At 37.3% G+C, this 16,398-nt stretch overlaps 1 protein-coding gene across 2 annotated transcripts; it reads right to left on the minus strand.

The window, feature by feature from the left end:
- Nucleotides 1-303: 303 nt before the first annotated feature.
- Nucleotides 304-16,318, minus strand: MMACHC (metabolism of cobalamin associated C). 2 transcript variants are annotated; one of them, XM_058175447.1, is made up of 4 exons: nucleotides 16,190-16,318; nucleotides 7,447-7,641; nucleotides 4,013-4,165; nucleotides 304-1,759 (listed from the first exon to the last, which is right to left on the minus strand). In XM_058175447.1, the coding sequence occupies exons 1-4, from the start codon at nucleotides 16,199-16,201 to the stop codon at nucleotides 1,448-1,450; spliced, it is 672 nt and encodes a 223-aa protein (XP_058031430.1). In that variant the 5' UTR covers nucleotides 16,202-16,318; the 3' UTR covers nucleotides 304-1,447. The 2 variants fall into 2 exon arrangements, with proteins under 2 accessions (XP_058031430.1, XP_058031429.1); XM_058175446.1 differs by having other exon boundaries at nucleotides 308-1,759; nucleotides 16,121-16,281.
- Between the last annotated feature and the right edge of the window lie 80 nt (nucleotides 16,319-16,398).

Here is a 16,398-nt window from a genome sequence, read left to right on the forward strand (position 1 = left end):
CTGCTGGGCCGGGCACGGCCAGCAGCCTCTTTCGCGCTTGCCGCCGCCTCCCCCCCCTCCCTTCGTTATTCCCTGCCCGAGGAAGGCGAGGACAGAGCTGCTGGGCCGGGCACGGCCAGCAGCCTCTTTCGCGCTTGCCGCCGCCTCCCCCCCCTCCCTTCGTTATTCCCTGCCCGAGGAAGGCGAGGACAGAGCTGCTGGGGCGGGCACGCCAGCAGCCTCTTTCGCGCTTGCCGCCGCCTCCCCCCCCTCCCTTCGTTATTCCCTGCCCGAGGAAGGCGAGGACAGAGCTGCTGGGCCGGGCACGGCCAGCAGCCTCTTTCGCGCTTGCCGCCGCCTCCCCCCCCTCCCTTCGTTATTCCCTGCCCGAGGAAGGCGAGGACAGAACCCCTCCTCACCTGTTTCTCGATGGCGGCCCGAGGAAGGCGAGGGTAGAACTGCTGGGGGCAGGCACGGCCAGCAGCCTCTTTCCCGCTCGCCGCCTCCTCTGCCCCCTCCCTTCATTATTCCCCGCCCATGGGGAGGAGCCGCGAGCCTCGCAGCGCGAAAAGGGCCATTTTAAATTATACTTCCAGAATTTGCTGCGGGCCAAAAAAAACTGGCCCGCGGGCCGCAGTTGGCCCGCGGGCCGTAGTTTGGACACCCCTGCTCTAAAGGCAACACAGGGATCTAACACAAAATTTGGCAGCAAAATTATCCACTTTCAGCAGCATAATTTTGCAGGATTGCTTTTCTCAAAAATATGAATCTAAATTGCTGTTCAATGTCATTCAGTAATATGTCTTCTCACTAAACTGCATAATTGCCACACAATTTTTACATAATTAACATATAGTAAAGAGTCAGATCATTTGGCGTCTTTTAATTGTGCTTTCTTTAAAACTGCTTAAGTTCTCTTTCATCACATGGGTTAGACAAGCCTCCCAAATGCTTCATTAGAAGCATTGGAAAGCTTGGAAATCAACCAAGCAAGCAAGCAAAATGAAAATGATTTCAAAGCTTCAGAGTATGTGCTGGGAATTACTAAAATGGTATCGTACCAGAAATAACTTTATACTGTGAAATACTAGACAATATGTTTCAGAACATTTGCTGTCTGGAGAATTTCTCCCACAGGATAGCAAAAAGTGCAATTTATAAATATGTCTCTCCTTAGCATACGATTTCACCCCTCCTACCAAAGAATGATTCTGACCCCTTCTCCCGAGCACTAGTAAAAAAAATATATAACTTACACATTTCTATGCCTGAATATACAGGCGTTACTAATATTGTAATTCAATTCTGTGTTGGTTTGAAAGCTAATCCTCCTGTGCTCACTAACTCTATGCAAAATGCATTTGCCTTCCCTCTTGGGTTTACCAACTCATCCATTGATTTCGTCCCTATATAGCAGTGGGCACAGCAGAATGTGTTCTGTATTTTTTTGCACAGTGAACATAGCTACTTAGACAATTATCCTTCTCTGCAATTCTTCCTCCAGTTTCAGCAATTTTAACCGCTCAGCTGGGGGAGTTGCAAAGTAGGTTTTCTGTTCTTCTGAGTATTTATCTTTTACTTCAATAATATCCCGATAGTTCCAGTCCCGCCAGTGGAAATTGAATTTCTCTAGTAGTTCTATTCTTTTCTCTTCTGTTGGTACACAATCAATAGGGCTTTTCTGCAGCAAGAAGGGTACCTTGATATCTGGGAAAAGCAGAAGAGCCCGGATTGCAAACCAACCTCCGTAAGAGGGGTGAATACAAACACCATAGATCTTCTGAAATGAAAGAAAACAAGTTTAAGACATGAATTTAAAGATAACCAATGGCTCAAATCCTATGCAGAAAAAGACAAATGCTGACTCAGTACATGCATCATGTTAATCCCTGGACTGTTAAATATAGTACAATAGCTGGATTCACACACCACCTTATATATCTTATATATAATATACCTTATATATAGTATAACTCATAAAATCATCTGCTACAATGTCCTTCCATTTGAAGACTACTTCAGCTTCAACCACAACAATACACGAGCACACAATAGATTTAAACTTAAAGTGAACCACTCCAATCTTGATTGTAGAAAATATGACTTCAGTAACAGAGTTGTTAATGCCTGGAATGCATTCCCTGACTCAGTTGTCTCTTCCCAAAATCCCCAAAGCTTTAACTAAAAACTATCTACTGTTTACCTCACCCCATTCCTAAGAGGTCTATAAGGGGCATGCATACGAGCACCAGCGTGCCTACCGTTCCTGTCCTAATGTTCCCTTTGGTTGTATCCAATTCGTATGGTTATTTCATGCTTATACTTATATATATTGTTGTGTTTGACAAATAAAAAAATAAAAAAATAATAAATAAATATCTAAAGTAAATAAACTAAAGAGATATATGGCTACAATTTTATTTTTTTCAAAACTGTGAAACTTTAGTATCAGGATTTGACCTGGAGATTTCCACTGCAATCATATTTCAAACCCTCACACTATAGAAACTTGCCTTTCAGTTACTTTCAGAAATAATTTCGAACATAGTTGAAAATTAGTTGAGATGTATTAATTTTCATGACTTTTACACATTCCTTTTGTCCCATTATTACATAAAGTGAAACAGGATTTGCATGAAGGCTTTTGAAATCCTATATCTCTTTGGAAAAACAAAACAAATTAGGCACCCATTTTACAGCAGTATAAAAAGTAGGTTACTAATTTATTGTCAAATTGTACATAGAAAACTATGAATATGAATTTGAAAATATGTCCACTAAATTTAGTGGAATTATTCCCAAGCAAGAATATGCATGAATTGCTACAGCAGGAGTAAGGCAAATTTATCAGACAAAGGGTCATATTTACTCTGGGGGGAGAACATCAGGAACTACTTGTCAAATGGAGACAGAGACAGAGATACCCCTATTCAGCTATTTTCCAAGTCTCAGTCATACATGTCTATACCAGAATATACTATTTAGTAAAAAATAAACCTGAGTTCATTGTTACGTACTCTCAGATAAGTGAGTACATTATTATAGCCTTACAGTATTTGATCGTGAATACTTTTAAACATTAGATTTCATATATATTTTTTAAATGATACATATATTTTTATTACTTGATCCTGTTTTTCTCTCAAAAAAACTGAGGACAAATATTCCAATTGTTCAATTGCTGTGTTGTTTCTCTACAGGAAAAGCAAGACTTATGTTTTAGAACTAAAGATTTGCTATTTGTTTAAGATATGAAACAGTCAGGTGCAGAACAGTACTAAACATCTGACCACCATTTGTATGGAGATATATAAAATAAGTGGTTGATTATCAAGCTATAATCCCCCTCTATCTTGCCAACCCTGTTAGAGGAAAATCCTTTAGGACACCTTAATATTTATCTGTCACATGTAGTGAAACAAGCTCTCTATATTTTCATTCCTAACAGATCCAGTCATAAATTGAGACTAGTCATGCCTGCCTGTATGACTAGAATATCAATAGAAAGAATTTGAATTCCACAACTTTATAAAAAAACCAATTAAAAAATCAAGTTATTTTCAAAAGCAACTTTTTAAATAATTTATGGAACGTTATTAGGTGCTGAGAAAAATTTCAAACTTTGGAGGCAAAATGTGCTGAAACTTCAAAATATAATGAGATCCTAGGCAACCACCACTATTCCACAATGGATGTTGGATATCTTTATTTCTTTTTACTCCCCAATCCTTGTTAACATACTTGAAAAACCTAACAAAATATATTGTAGTAAAGAAAAATAATTGTATTACATGGACATCCAATTTTATAATCTGTCCAAGGGAAGAGTGCAAATAGTCTTGCATTGCACCATGGAATTGGGTATGCATACACGAAGTGTAAGATGCAAACTTGATAATAATATAAGTGGAATGAAAGAGGAAATCAGGTACATAATCTGTAAAACATACTTATCCTCCTGAATTGGTAAAATCAGAAATGACCCAACATTTCTCAAAGAAAAAACCTCCCCTGCTGTTCCCAATCTGCTTACTTTTTCTCCCCAGGAATCTTGATGTACATCTTTTCTCTGATAGAGGTACGCAGCCCCAGCCACATGTGCTGCTGTTTGGGCCAGGAATTTGGGCTTCCGGTTGGGCAGGATCTCATAATCATACATGATATCCATGTTCTGATCAGCAAGACTCTGGAAAGAAGAGTTTCCATTACAAGTGAACCTGCAACGTAAAGGAATAGTGGCTGCAGATATGTGTAGAAATGTAAGAAGCACTTCTACAAGTTCCTGCCTCATCTAATGATATGAAATGGTGATGAAGAAGTTACAGCTTCTAAAAATGGTAAGATCTAAAGTACCTGGCATTGTATTCTCTCAGGTACCATTGATTTTAATCTTGGGATTCTACACTTTATTTCATCAATTCATTTAAGAAATTCATAGGACTTCTCATGTGTAAAAGAAGCAAGACCTTCAATAAGTGGTTTATAAACAATGCTAAAGTTAAAAAAAAGTCTCCACACAAAGATTTCGTTATTTTTTGTTTGCATACATAATAAACTGAGGCAGGTGAATGATATCAATTTGAAATAACATTCTAAACACTGGAAAGTGGAGAAACAAGAAAAACTACTCTGAAGGGTCAAATTTATTGGTAATTACCTTTGTATAGCACTAACTTAACTATAGCCAAGCAAAGTCTATCATCCTATCACAAAGTCCATCTGGGTGGTTATAGTAGGTAGATTGGAACAAACCGAAGAAAAGCAAAGAAAATTATCCTATGCCAGAAACTTAAGAGCCATAATTGCCTCTGTGCATAGACGCAACCACTCAGCAGGTGTGTGTATAATGGAAAGCTGTGTTGTTGGGTTTGCACACCTGTCAAGCCATTTTCAAATTTGAACAAAAGCCACAAAAGATGAAATCATGTCACATGACATAAAGGCACTATCATTATGGAGTTTGTTTGTTTGTTTAGCTGCCCACCTCAACTTAGGATAACTCTAGGCAGCTTTCAATCATATGCTTTTGCTTATAAAATAACCAAATCTACAAACTCCACGAAGTCTTTCTGTCAATTGCATCAGCATATTGGGAGTTTGGTGCAAAAATAATAACTAAAACAAATGTCAGAGGTAACTATTTGGTCCACAAACAATTTCCTAAGAAAGTGATACACTTGCCCAGAAAGATAATTTTCTATGTTCCTCTCTCTTATTATATGGAAAAGCATGTTTAAGTTGTTACATGTTTTCAAGAAGGATGTTTGTTTCTTTCTGCTTGCAGACATAGTTAAATAATATTCACCTTTGTAATAGTTTTTTCCCACATTAAAAATTTCAAATATTTAGAAAAATTATCCTTCATCTTTAGCCTAAAGTGATTTAATTCATCTCTGTGTAATATCACCACACTGTTCCCTAATCTGAATAAAATTAAAAACATAACCATGACTTCTACAAATTAACATATAATCAGAAATATGAAAGATATGGAGCAGTAGTGGGTTTCAATTTAAGATTGCTACTGGCTTGGCTCGCATCTGCACGTGCGACACTTCTGCACAGAAGCTTCTGCACATGTGCAGAAGCGTCCAGGTGGGTGGGCGGAGCCTCCCACCGCCACCGGTTCGTCCAATCCGGGACGAACCGGTAGCAACCCACCACTGATATGGAGTCTCTTTTATTTAAGTTCTGCACGTTAGCTATAAAAATGTAGATGTGTGCTTCCCTAAAGTGCAGTGATGTGATTCAGTGTTTTTTAAAATCTTTGGCAACTTTAAGATGTGTAGGCCTCAACTCCCAGAATTCTCCAACAAGCTACTCCAATGGAATTACCATATCCATTAGTTATTTTCATGGATATACCAGAGCAATCATATCTGAATTACAAAACTCCAGCTTACAAAGAGAAGGCAGCAAAGAGATACAGAAAAACATGATTCTTTGTTATCATTCTAGCCTATCTGTGATTATTGGATTCTTGGACCTGATAAGTGCTTTGTGGTCTGTACAATGCCAACTATATATTGTTTGCTTTTGCCATGTGGTATTCTACTCTTATTCATTCCCATAGCAACAATCTCACGCTGCCTTTCAAACTGATGCTTCCAGATATATTGGGCTAAAATTCCCTTAATCTCCGGCCAGGACATCCAGATTGTAGAAGACTATTGTAAAGACTTGCCAGTAAGACTTCCATTTCTATAACAAAACAAATATTGTAAAATGCTTCAAGGTCCTTTGCTGATTAATTCTATTCATCTACCTATTTGACTTATACAAACTCACTCTATAATATGATTTTTTTTTATTATGACCAACCTAATAGGAACACAATTAAACAGCTAAATAAAAGACAAGTGATGACAAGCTAAATAGCAAGTTAAAATAAATACCTATATTTCACTGGCATATGTATAGTGTTTTTTGAAATTCAAATGTAATACTTTTTACAAAAACAAACAATTTGTCAATAAAGCTGGCCTTCTGTAGAAAGACTGGAAAGCAGGAAAAAAATACTGATTTATTTTTAGAAAGAGACAAAGGGTCTGCTAACCTAATTCTATCTTGCCTAGATGTGTGGAAAGCATTATTATACTAGATAGTAGATTATTAGTGTTCCTGAGGAAAAAATCAGGTAAGCTCTGCTTTATTAGCTTTTAACACTATCAACAAGTATAGCAGAATTGGTAAGCTAAGTATAATATTGCATTAAAGAAAATATTGATATGTAAGGACAAGAATTGCATTTATTTATTAGATTTATATTACTATTCATCCAGCAGTTCAAAGTGGCAGATACAGTATCATGCTTCTTCTCTCTACCTTTTCTCATAGCAATACCATAGGAGGTAGAGAGGGCTGAGAAAAGTGAGTGACACAAAATCACCTAGCGATATTCTGTGGTTAGAAATGGACCAAAACCTGGATTTCCTGCTCTACACCATCATACTAGCTCTCAGAAGAGTTCACGGTAGGTGCTTGCTTAGATATGAATGCAACATATAAATATGTTCATCCACTGATATAACAATATTGGCTAAATGAAGATTTTAAACATATTAGCTGAGATTTTAGAACATACAAAACTATGGTATTCTTGGTCACAGTTTCATAAATAAGCTACAGTTGATCAGATTAACAAATAATGCTAAACCATGCACTAGAGATCAGGAACAGAGGTCCTATAGGAGTGGATAGAATAAAAGTCCATAAGCCTGCTTATCGGAGAAGGATATCATGGTCTAGGTCAGAAAAGGCATTCTCAAACCATGCTAGCATTGTATTTATATGCCAAAATCATGACTTTGCCTTTGAATAAATACAAATAATAGTTGTGTGCATGGATGTTAATGGCTATCTATTGTTAGAAATAGGACACTGGACTGAGTCTTGCCATAATCAAGCAGGTCTGTTTTTGTATTTGTAATGGAGAAGAGACAAAGGGGGGAAATGGATGAGTCTTACCTCCCTAACCAGCGAGAGATGATAAGAAATGCATTGATCCACTGGATCATGAATCTTCTTCAGCAGCTGTTTCTTCAGGAAGGGTTTGAATGCCTTGTCAAACATAGCAGGAAGGCTAAGTACTACAAATGCCAGAGTATCATCAGAGTACCGCAGATGCAAAGTTGGAGGAAGAACCTCATTGTACCACCCTACCTTCAGGAGAGAAGAAAAAAAAGCTAAGTTTCATTCTCCAAAAGAAGAAAAAAGTAGCAGTTAATTTTTTTTCTACAATCAAAAGATTAAATACGTCTTTACTCCATAATCTGGTGCTATGAGATGTATTTAAAAAAAGGTTAGAAAGGTTATTCAGAACCTGAACAACAGCTGCATGTTTTTCCTAAGATTCAGTTTTCCAAAATTTAAAGATTTTCAATTATCTTTCAAGGCCTTAATAAAAGAAATGGGAAGCTGGTTTGCAAATCAGATTTACCTGTTAGGCTAATACTATAACTAGTTATACAGAATTAAAGTGGGGAGGGGGAAACTAAATAAAACAGTAATCATATCTCAACCTAATTAGCCAATATAAGCTTTTAACAGGATCGCTGGTGTTCTTTCTGATACATCTGTATTAATGAACCAAACAGTTTACTTTTTTTAATATGAGAAACTATGATTATAAGTTTAGGAAACATGAATTTAAACCAGCTTCAAATCATGATTTTACAATGCAAATGAAAACATCAATACCAGAAATGAAACTGAAGATTTTTAAATTTTAATTTCAAGTGATTTAATTTCATGAGGACCCAGATTGTTGGGAGCAATGTGTTGACATTGTAAACCACTTAGAGAAGGTTGTAGAGCATTATGAAGCAGTATATAAGTCTAAGTGTTATTGCTATTAATTTCAAGTACTTATTGATTTGCTTGAAAACTGGAATTAATTTAGAGTTTACAATTCAACCTCTAATGTGAGTTAATGACATAGCATATTTGCTCTTTGTGATGTCATAAGGGATATGAACAGAAGCAAGCAAGAAGTTTGGGACCTTCATTGAACCATGTATTTCATATCCAAAGATGAATTAAAAGGCAAACAAAGTACTTGGGGTCATAAGCAGGAGATTACCAGACACATTTTGAAAGTGCTACTTGAAGGCAGGTAATAGTGATCTAAATCAGACTGCAATCTGATAGTTATTTACTCAGATAGATATGATTACAATTTTGCCTGCATTTTGGCATAAGACTTTAAAAGTAGGACCTTATATTCCACTAAATGAAAACCCCACTTTTTTAAAAAAAAGTATGAAGATTTTACTGGGGATGAATTAGTAAAATGTTTCAATAATATCTGACTTGAACACAACATATTGTAGCTTTGTTGGTGAGAAATAAATTGGGAAGAGAAACTGGTAAAGATTCTGTGTGCTTCATAAAGTCACACACATATTTTTTGTTGTAAAAACTCTTTATTACATGCAACTTCTTTTTACATGTCTGTGTTCTATTCTCTCTCTAAATCTAAATGAGGATTAAATGTTTCAATGGCCTTTGTACCACTGTGGGTATAAACCTATGTTTAAATTGTGCTGTCTTTTCAACTGTAAGATGAAATACTTATCCTGGTAGCTATTGAAACTTTGCCATTATAAGCAATTTTATTCAAGCAAAATGTCAGATATGCTGACATAAGATGAGCCAAATTAACACAAAACTCTAAATTACAATGTGGTTGCCTAGTTTGTGGTTAAATGTTTGTGTAACCCCAGTATGGCTGGATAGCTGACTAGTTTTAAAGATGAGTATAAATTAATTAACCATGGATAAGCATGTTAGATAAGCATACAACGAACTATAAACTGACCACATGGGCTGGGTTCACATAACACATAAGGTTAGTTTGGTACTCTTTGACTTACAAGCACAATTGGGGTCAGAATTCCTCTTATAAGTCATTTTGGTTGTAAGGAAAGTTTGACCTGATGTTATAACAATTTTTACAACAGTTCTGAAGCAAATCACCACAGTCATTAAGTAAATCACACAATCAAAGTGACTCCAGCTTCCTCGGTGGCCATTTTTTGCTGAAAGTCGGCCAAAAAAAGGTTGCAAATCACAATCATGTGACCACAGGATTCTGTAATTGAGCATAAATACAAGCCCGCTGTCAAGCATCAGAATTGTGTTCAAGTGACCATGGGGATGGTGGTTATAATGACTTGGTCATTCCTTCTTCCTGTGTCTGCACTGCTAAAACATAGAATTTGGGCTGATTTTAATCCAACCATACTATCACAAACTTTTGCCAGGAAGCCCTTTACTCAGCTGAATGGGGTTTTATCCCCTTGTTCCACATGCTTAAAAAAACAAGTTCAGTCTTAGAAAAAAGTCATACGCTGTTTGCATGACTGAGCTGCAAAATAGCTAATGACATTTTAGTCTAACAAGTTGTATTCATCCAAGCCTGTGCTATAGTACTATCTTATAGTTTAATGTCATGCAACTGGGCAAAGTAAATTATTATTAATTATGGGTGTGTTGTGAAAATATTGCTCAAAATGGAAGACCTTGTACAAACCCTCTGACCAAGAGAATAGAGCAGATTGCTTATCATTCTTTTTCCAGCAACTATGTTCTACCATAGATTCCTTGCATCAGGATTCCATAAACACATGAATAGGATTTTTCAATTGAAGATATAAGGAGAAAACCACTATACAGGTAGCTTAGAAAAGGGAAGGCCATCTTTTGAATTACATTTGTTTTGGATGCCCCTCTCCTCTCCCCCTCCCTCCCCTCAATCAATGGAAGCTGCCCTTTGAGTAAACCCTCAGGGTAGCTAGCAGTGTCTCCCAATATGGGGGATAGAATGGCATAATTCACTATGCCAAGCCTTAGTTTGCCTGCCAATGGTTTATTTACTAAACCTCACTTGCCTAAGCATTTGTATAACACATTAAATCATAAATAAATTCTGATTTTGAAACCATAGCAATATGATTCACATAACATACTGAGGCAAAATGGAACAAGTTTATAATTAAATTATAAATGTAACTATGAAAAAAGATTAGTGTAATGTGTGAATTTAGCCAATAAATATGCATGTATAAAAATAGGCTTTTAGATGCCATGCACTACAAATGGTGTTACTGCTAACCAAACATGTATTTTTTTGCTTTCCAGGATCACAGATGCACACATGGAACATTACAAATAGCTACTACCCACAGATGTTATTACAATTCCTTACAGTGGAGGGGTAAGTTCCCTTTCTGTGATTATATTACAAACTACTATACACTAATCACTTGTTCATAAACCTCTACTGTGCATATAGGTCTTGGGGAAGCAATCTTCTAGTAGCTTGTAGCTGCATTTTTCCTTTTTTACCCCAAAAGAGAAAACAAAAGTTTCTAAGTGGGTGGAGGCTCATCTTTCTGAGGTAGTTCAAGAGAACAGTACTAAGAGAAAAAGGTACATAATGAAGCTATCTCCTTCTTTGTTTTAGCTAAAGAAATAGACAAACTATTGCTTTCCAGAATAAATATTTTGCTAATTTTCAGTGGCATGGCTGTAGAAACTCCAGGAATCACTAGTTGAATGCTAGGGGCTGCATAAACCCAAGAGCTGCCCAGCTCTGATCAAGCACTAGGGCTACATATTGCTATTGCTGAACGAAATGTTAGTCACCGCTTTGTCTTTCTTGGCCGCCTAATAGGTGCTGAAGTGAGGTTATTACCCCATGCCCTGTGTGCAATATGTATGGACTACAGTTCAAGCTGAAACCCTGATTCTTATGATTCCAGCTATTCTTCACTGGGGTTGCCATCTTTTTGACCCATCAGGACTCCTGCACTTTTGCGAAGTCCTCCACAAACAATTACATACACAGGATAAACTGTATCTAACAAGGCAGTGCAGCAATTGGATTTAGCAATCTATTCTGTTGCAATACTTTCAAATGTGCAGCAATTATTTGGAGACATAAAGGAGGGCAAGCCTATTAATGGTGCTGGTTCGACAAGCTGATCTCTGAAACTATTCAATAAAAGCTTGGCTATAGCAATTGATTCATTGTCAGTCTGTGTTAGTTGATGGGGTCCTACGGTACCTACCATCATATGGTTCTAATGTACGCAAGTGTTGAACTCTAAATGGAAGCTCAAAAGACTCTCTATTACAAGGACTCCTCTCAGCATTTGAGCTCCAATGAGAAAAAGAATTCTAATTCCTGATATTACTTCTATGATGGACCATGCAATCTCGTATCAGAAAAGAAACCGTAGAGATGCTATTCTGCTGAGGCAAGAAACCAAGGAGAGTAAGCATGCATTGGGGTAAATAAAAGTTGTAAGAGATTATTCAAATGACACAAAAAGTCACGGTTGCACTAATTCATAATATAATTTATTTACTTTTGACTTAACATGTCGCATTACGTTTGCAAATCACTGATTTAGGGTTATGTGAATCCAGCTATTGTGTCTTATTTAAGAAACCACAAATAGAACATTATGTGAACTGACAATGAACAACAGATGAATGTTAATTGTTCTCTTGTTTAGTGAGAAATCTTGTTTAGTGAAAAATCACCACTTTATATAATCATAGTTTGGCATCTACAATTGGACCCAAAGCATGATATGCCCATTATGAATTTTCCTTTCTACAACCTTCTTCCATCATATGCACAGGAAGGACCTGCTTTTTTTGCCTCTGAAATAATTATTTCTGTCCAAGTGTGACTTTAGTCAGGTTTGTTACCTTTGATTTTTATTCTTTCCATATTCAAGCTTGCGCTGCCTGTTTATTTTTTAGCATACCATCCAATAAAATTATTAGCATTGACTCCCAGAACAGTACTGCTTCTTTTAATTGCAATCTAGTCCTCCTTTTCCCTACACTGAGGCCATTCCTTGATGAACCTAAATTCAGAGATGCCAGGCGTCTGTCTGTGTGCACTGTCAAATATATGATTATCTACAGAAAGTGCAATGCCAAATCAGGTTGAGTTTCCACAACCCACTAGACAAAATGCGGTTAACTGATCTGTGGCTCTGGGTACATTAACCCAGACATCTGTATTAATTCAGGAACCCTTGGTTCAGTTAGGAAGAGGTTAATGTGTTGTGTATTTTTATGACTAGCTCATGATTCAGTGAGAAGCCAGCTTTTGTAAAAGAATTTAAACCTTTTAGAGGGAGCAGTACTGCCTTGCATTTTGATGGACTCATTAAAAAAAACATTGTTATATAGAACATTATGACTGTGTTTATAGTTGATGTTCTGTACATTAATAGCATAGTTTGGCCTACTCCAGTGGTGGGTTTCAGCAGGTTCTGATCAGTTTTGGAGAACTGGTAGCGGAAATTTTGAGTAGTTTGAAAAACCAGTAAATACCACCTCTGACTGGCCCCACCCCCATCTGTTCTCTGCCTCCCAAGTCCCAGCTATCAGGAAGAAATGGGGATTTTGCAGTATCCTTTCCCTGGAGTAGGGTGGGAATGGAGATTTTACAGTATCCTTCCCCTGCCATGCCCATCAAGCCACACCCACAGAACCAGTAGTAAAAAAATTTTGAAACCCACCACTGGCCTACTCATGGTAAGGTTGCTGTAACCCCTGCCTTAGCATTTGTATTGATATTTATTGTTTTGGTTTGGCTAAGCCAAACTGTAATATAATTACTCCACATTATCACTGGCTGGCAACTGTTGTGGCAAGATAATAGGGTTGGTTGCCTTGCTGATTTTGAAGCACTGACATTCTACAGAACTGGCTTCGCGTTCCTATTGTTTCCACTATTTTAAAAAAAAGTATTTGGCACAATTTACTTGTCTGACATGTTGTATCCCCTAAATAATTTAGTGAAGGATTTCTCATAATCAACTTGATTGGGAAAATATCTATTTGACTTGTTAGAAAATGCAAATAAAATATTTCCCCTTTAAACCAGAAAAAGGAAATCTAATTCATATGTCTTTCAGTTCTTCAAATATTAGAAGAGACAACTAAAACAACAGTTTACCATGTTGAGGGTACTGGATATACAATTTTCCTTTGCTTGCCCAGGTTATTCAATTAATAGCAATAGCTCTTAAACTAGACTAGACTAGACTAGACTAGAATAGAATAGAATTTTTTATTGGCCAAGTGTGATTGGACACACAAGGAATTCGTTTTGGTGCATATGCTCTCAGTGTACATAAAAGAAAAGATATGCTCATCAAGAATCATAAGGTACAACGCTTAATGATAGTTATAGGGTACAAATAAGCAATCAGGAAACAATATCAATATAAATCATAAGGATACAAGCAACAAAGTTACAGTCATACAGTCTAACTGGAAGGAGATGGGTGATGGGAACGATGAGAAGATTAACAGTAGTGCAGATTTAGTAAATAGTTTGACAGTTTTGAGGGAATTATTTGTAGCAGAGTGATGGCGTTCGGGAAGAAACTGTTCTTGTGTCTAGTTGTTCTGGTGTGCAGTGCTCTGTAGCATATGTACAGGATGTAAGGATGTGTATTCTCTTTGCAGATTATAATGTCAGCATATTTCTCCCAACAATTTGGGTATTCATTTTACTGACATCAGAAAGATGGAAGGCTGAGTCAATCTTGAGTAGCATCAGGATCAAACTCCAGACTGTGGGCAGAGTTATCCTGCAATATTGCATTCTAACCACTGCACCAGCATCAGTGTTTAACCTTCAAGATAGTGCTACTCAATATTCATTTTCACATAAGTTATTATTGGCCATATCCCCAATTTTATATTAATTTATATTTCCTTTTATTTTGATAGTTCTTCAGAAAGCATCTTCTACCAAGTATTTGTACTGTACTGTGAGCAATGGCTGGCTTAATCATATTTATGTTAGGTAACACTGAGTTCACATTCTGTGCAATACTCTAAATTAGAAGTCCATAGCCTAGGGGATCTCATAAGCCCCACAAAGACTTTGTTGTAGTCCTCAGAAATCTCCAGAAATTGTTACTAAATTATCATTTTAATGTGACAACAGAAGGAAGTCACATGACTAAACCCAATATGGCACTCTAAAGCCCTTGTGTTATCCTGTCATAGATTCTGTATTAAAGTTTATTTAATATCTCACACTAAGTCAAAAATTTGATAAAGATTGGATTAAATGCTTTTTATGAACTTGGACTATATAATATTCAGAACAAGTGATTTTTTTTCACAGCAGTATAAAATTGTGTAAAAGTATCCTACGAGAGAAATTGTGATTTACAGTACAAATCATAGCAGATGGCTTGGACACCCCCAATCAAGCCACATTGTGGTTCAGAATTCTATACCAACGCAATCTGAAGAGACAGTAACAACAATAAGCAATTGAGATTTTGTGCCTAACCTAAGCAACAGGATTCCTTTATATATAAAAAAATGCTGGATTGCCAAGCAGCATTTGAAACCAACAGTTCACTGGTTTTCTAAAGCTTCTCTGTATCTTTCTCAACAGATCTTTAAATGGAACAAAAATTTCAAAAAGAAAACCATAATTGAACTATTGATTAAGAAATAAAGCACTGACATGAAGTTAGTGATATTACAGAAAAACTCAGAAAAAGAAATAAATAATGCAAGATTAATTACATCTGTGTAAATGAACTGGAGAAAAAGTGATGCAAGAGTCATTTGCTCACAAATAAAAAGGTAACTTGCCAGTTCGATCTATTTATTATTTGCATCATTCTCATACAACAGCATTTCCTAATACAGGTAGTCCTCAACTTACAACCATTCATTTATGACCGTTTAAAGTTACAACAGCACTGAAATAGGTGCTTATCATTATTTTCCACAGGATAGTTGCACCATCCCCATGGTCATTTGATCAAAATTCAGATATTTGGCAACTGGTTCATATTTATGACAGTTGCAGTGTCCCTGGAGTCATGTGATCACCTTTTGCAACCTGACAAGTAAAGTCACTGGGAAAGCCAGATTCCCTTAACAAATTGTGTTACTAACTTAACATCTGCAGTGATTCACTTAACAACTGTGGCAAGAAAGGTTATAAAATGGGGGAAACTCACTTAACTTGTCTCTGTTAGCAACTGCATTTTTGGGCTCAGTTGTGGTCAGAGGTTGAGGACTACCTGTTATCTCACCTAAAAATTGCAAAATTATGCTGCAGCAAAATGTTCCGATGCCTCATATATTGTTTCCACCAATATCATGCCAATTATATCACGCATGAATGCCAATATGTGTAATTTAAGTATGGCCGATCGGTAGGAAAGTACAAAAAACAAATAGTAAATCAATAATTGCCTTAATCTCTCTCTCTCACACACACACACACACCGACAGTTTTTAACATTATAAGCACTGCATAACGTCAAGGAAAATAAACGCTTTAGTTCAGGGGTTTAGTTCAGCAAAGCTGGCTGGGGGATTCTGGGAGTTGAAGTCCTCCAGGCTTAAAGTTGCCAAAGTTGGAGACCCCTGCTTTAGTTAGCTAGTATACTTGACGAGCTATATTGGTCTACAGTGCAAAAAAATCGGAAGTCTGGTAGCACCTTTTCTGACTAACATATTTTATGAGCTACGACTTACGCCTTTCCGCGTGATAGTACAGCGCAATTAAAAGTATGTATCCATCTCCCTCCTTAACTGAGCGCTCTAGCCCCTAACATGAGCGCGGTACCTGAAACGGATAAATCTCAAAACCCAGATTTTCCAAGAGATCTCGGATCTTTCTCTCCAGATGGACCACCTGTAACTCCATGGTGCTCGATCGCCAGGTCCTATGGGAAATGTAGTTTTCGCGGCGCACGAGAGGCCCTCGCCCACATGCCCGAGAGGTGGTAAAGCGATCTGGGGGGGGGAGGGCGACTGCCGGCGATGCCCCCTTTGTCTTTCTTCCGAATGTCCCGTGACTGGCTACGACGGGAAACGTCTTCGGGACATCCCCGATCGCGGCCT

The sequence above is a fragment of the Ahaetulla prasina genome, chromosome 3 (genome assembly GCF_028640845.1).
Source record: "Ahaetulla prasina isolate Xishuangbanna chromosome 3, ASM2864084v1, whole genome shotgun sequence".
NCBI classification, from domain to species: domain Eukaryota; kingdom Metazoa; phylum Chordata; class Lepidosauria; order Squamata; family Colubridae; genus Ahaetulla; species Ahaetulla prasina.

Bases quoted from the DNA above. Each gene is read 5' to 3' on its own strand.
- MMACHC (XM_058175446.1), bottom strand. From the start codon at position 16,201: ATGGAGTTACAGGTGGTCCATCTGGAGAGAAAGATCCGAGATCTCTTG. The intron at 7,642-16,120 runs GTACCGCGCTCA...TCTCTCCTGAAG, and splicing joins TTGAGATTTATCCGTTTCAG to GTAGGGTGGTACAATGAGGT. The intron at 4,166-7,446 runs GTAAGACTCATC...TCTTCTTTCCAG, and splicing joins ATCTCTCGCTGGTTAGGGAG to AGTCTTGCTGATCAGAACAT.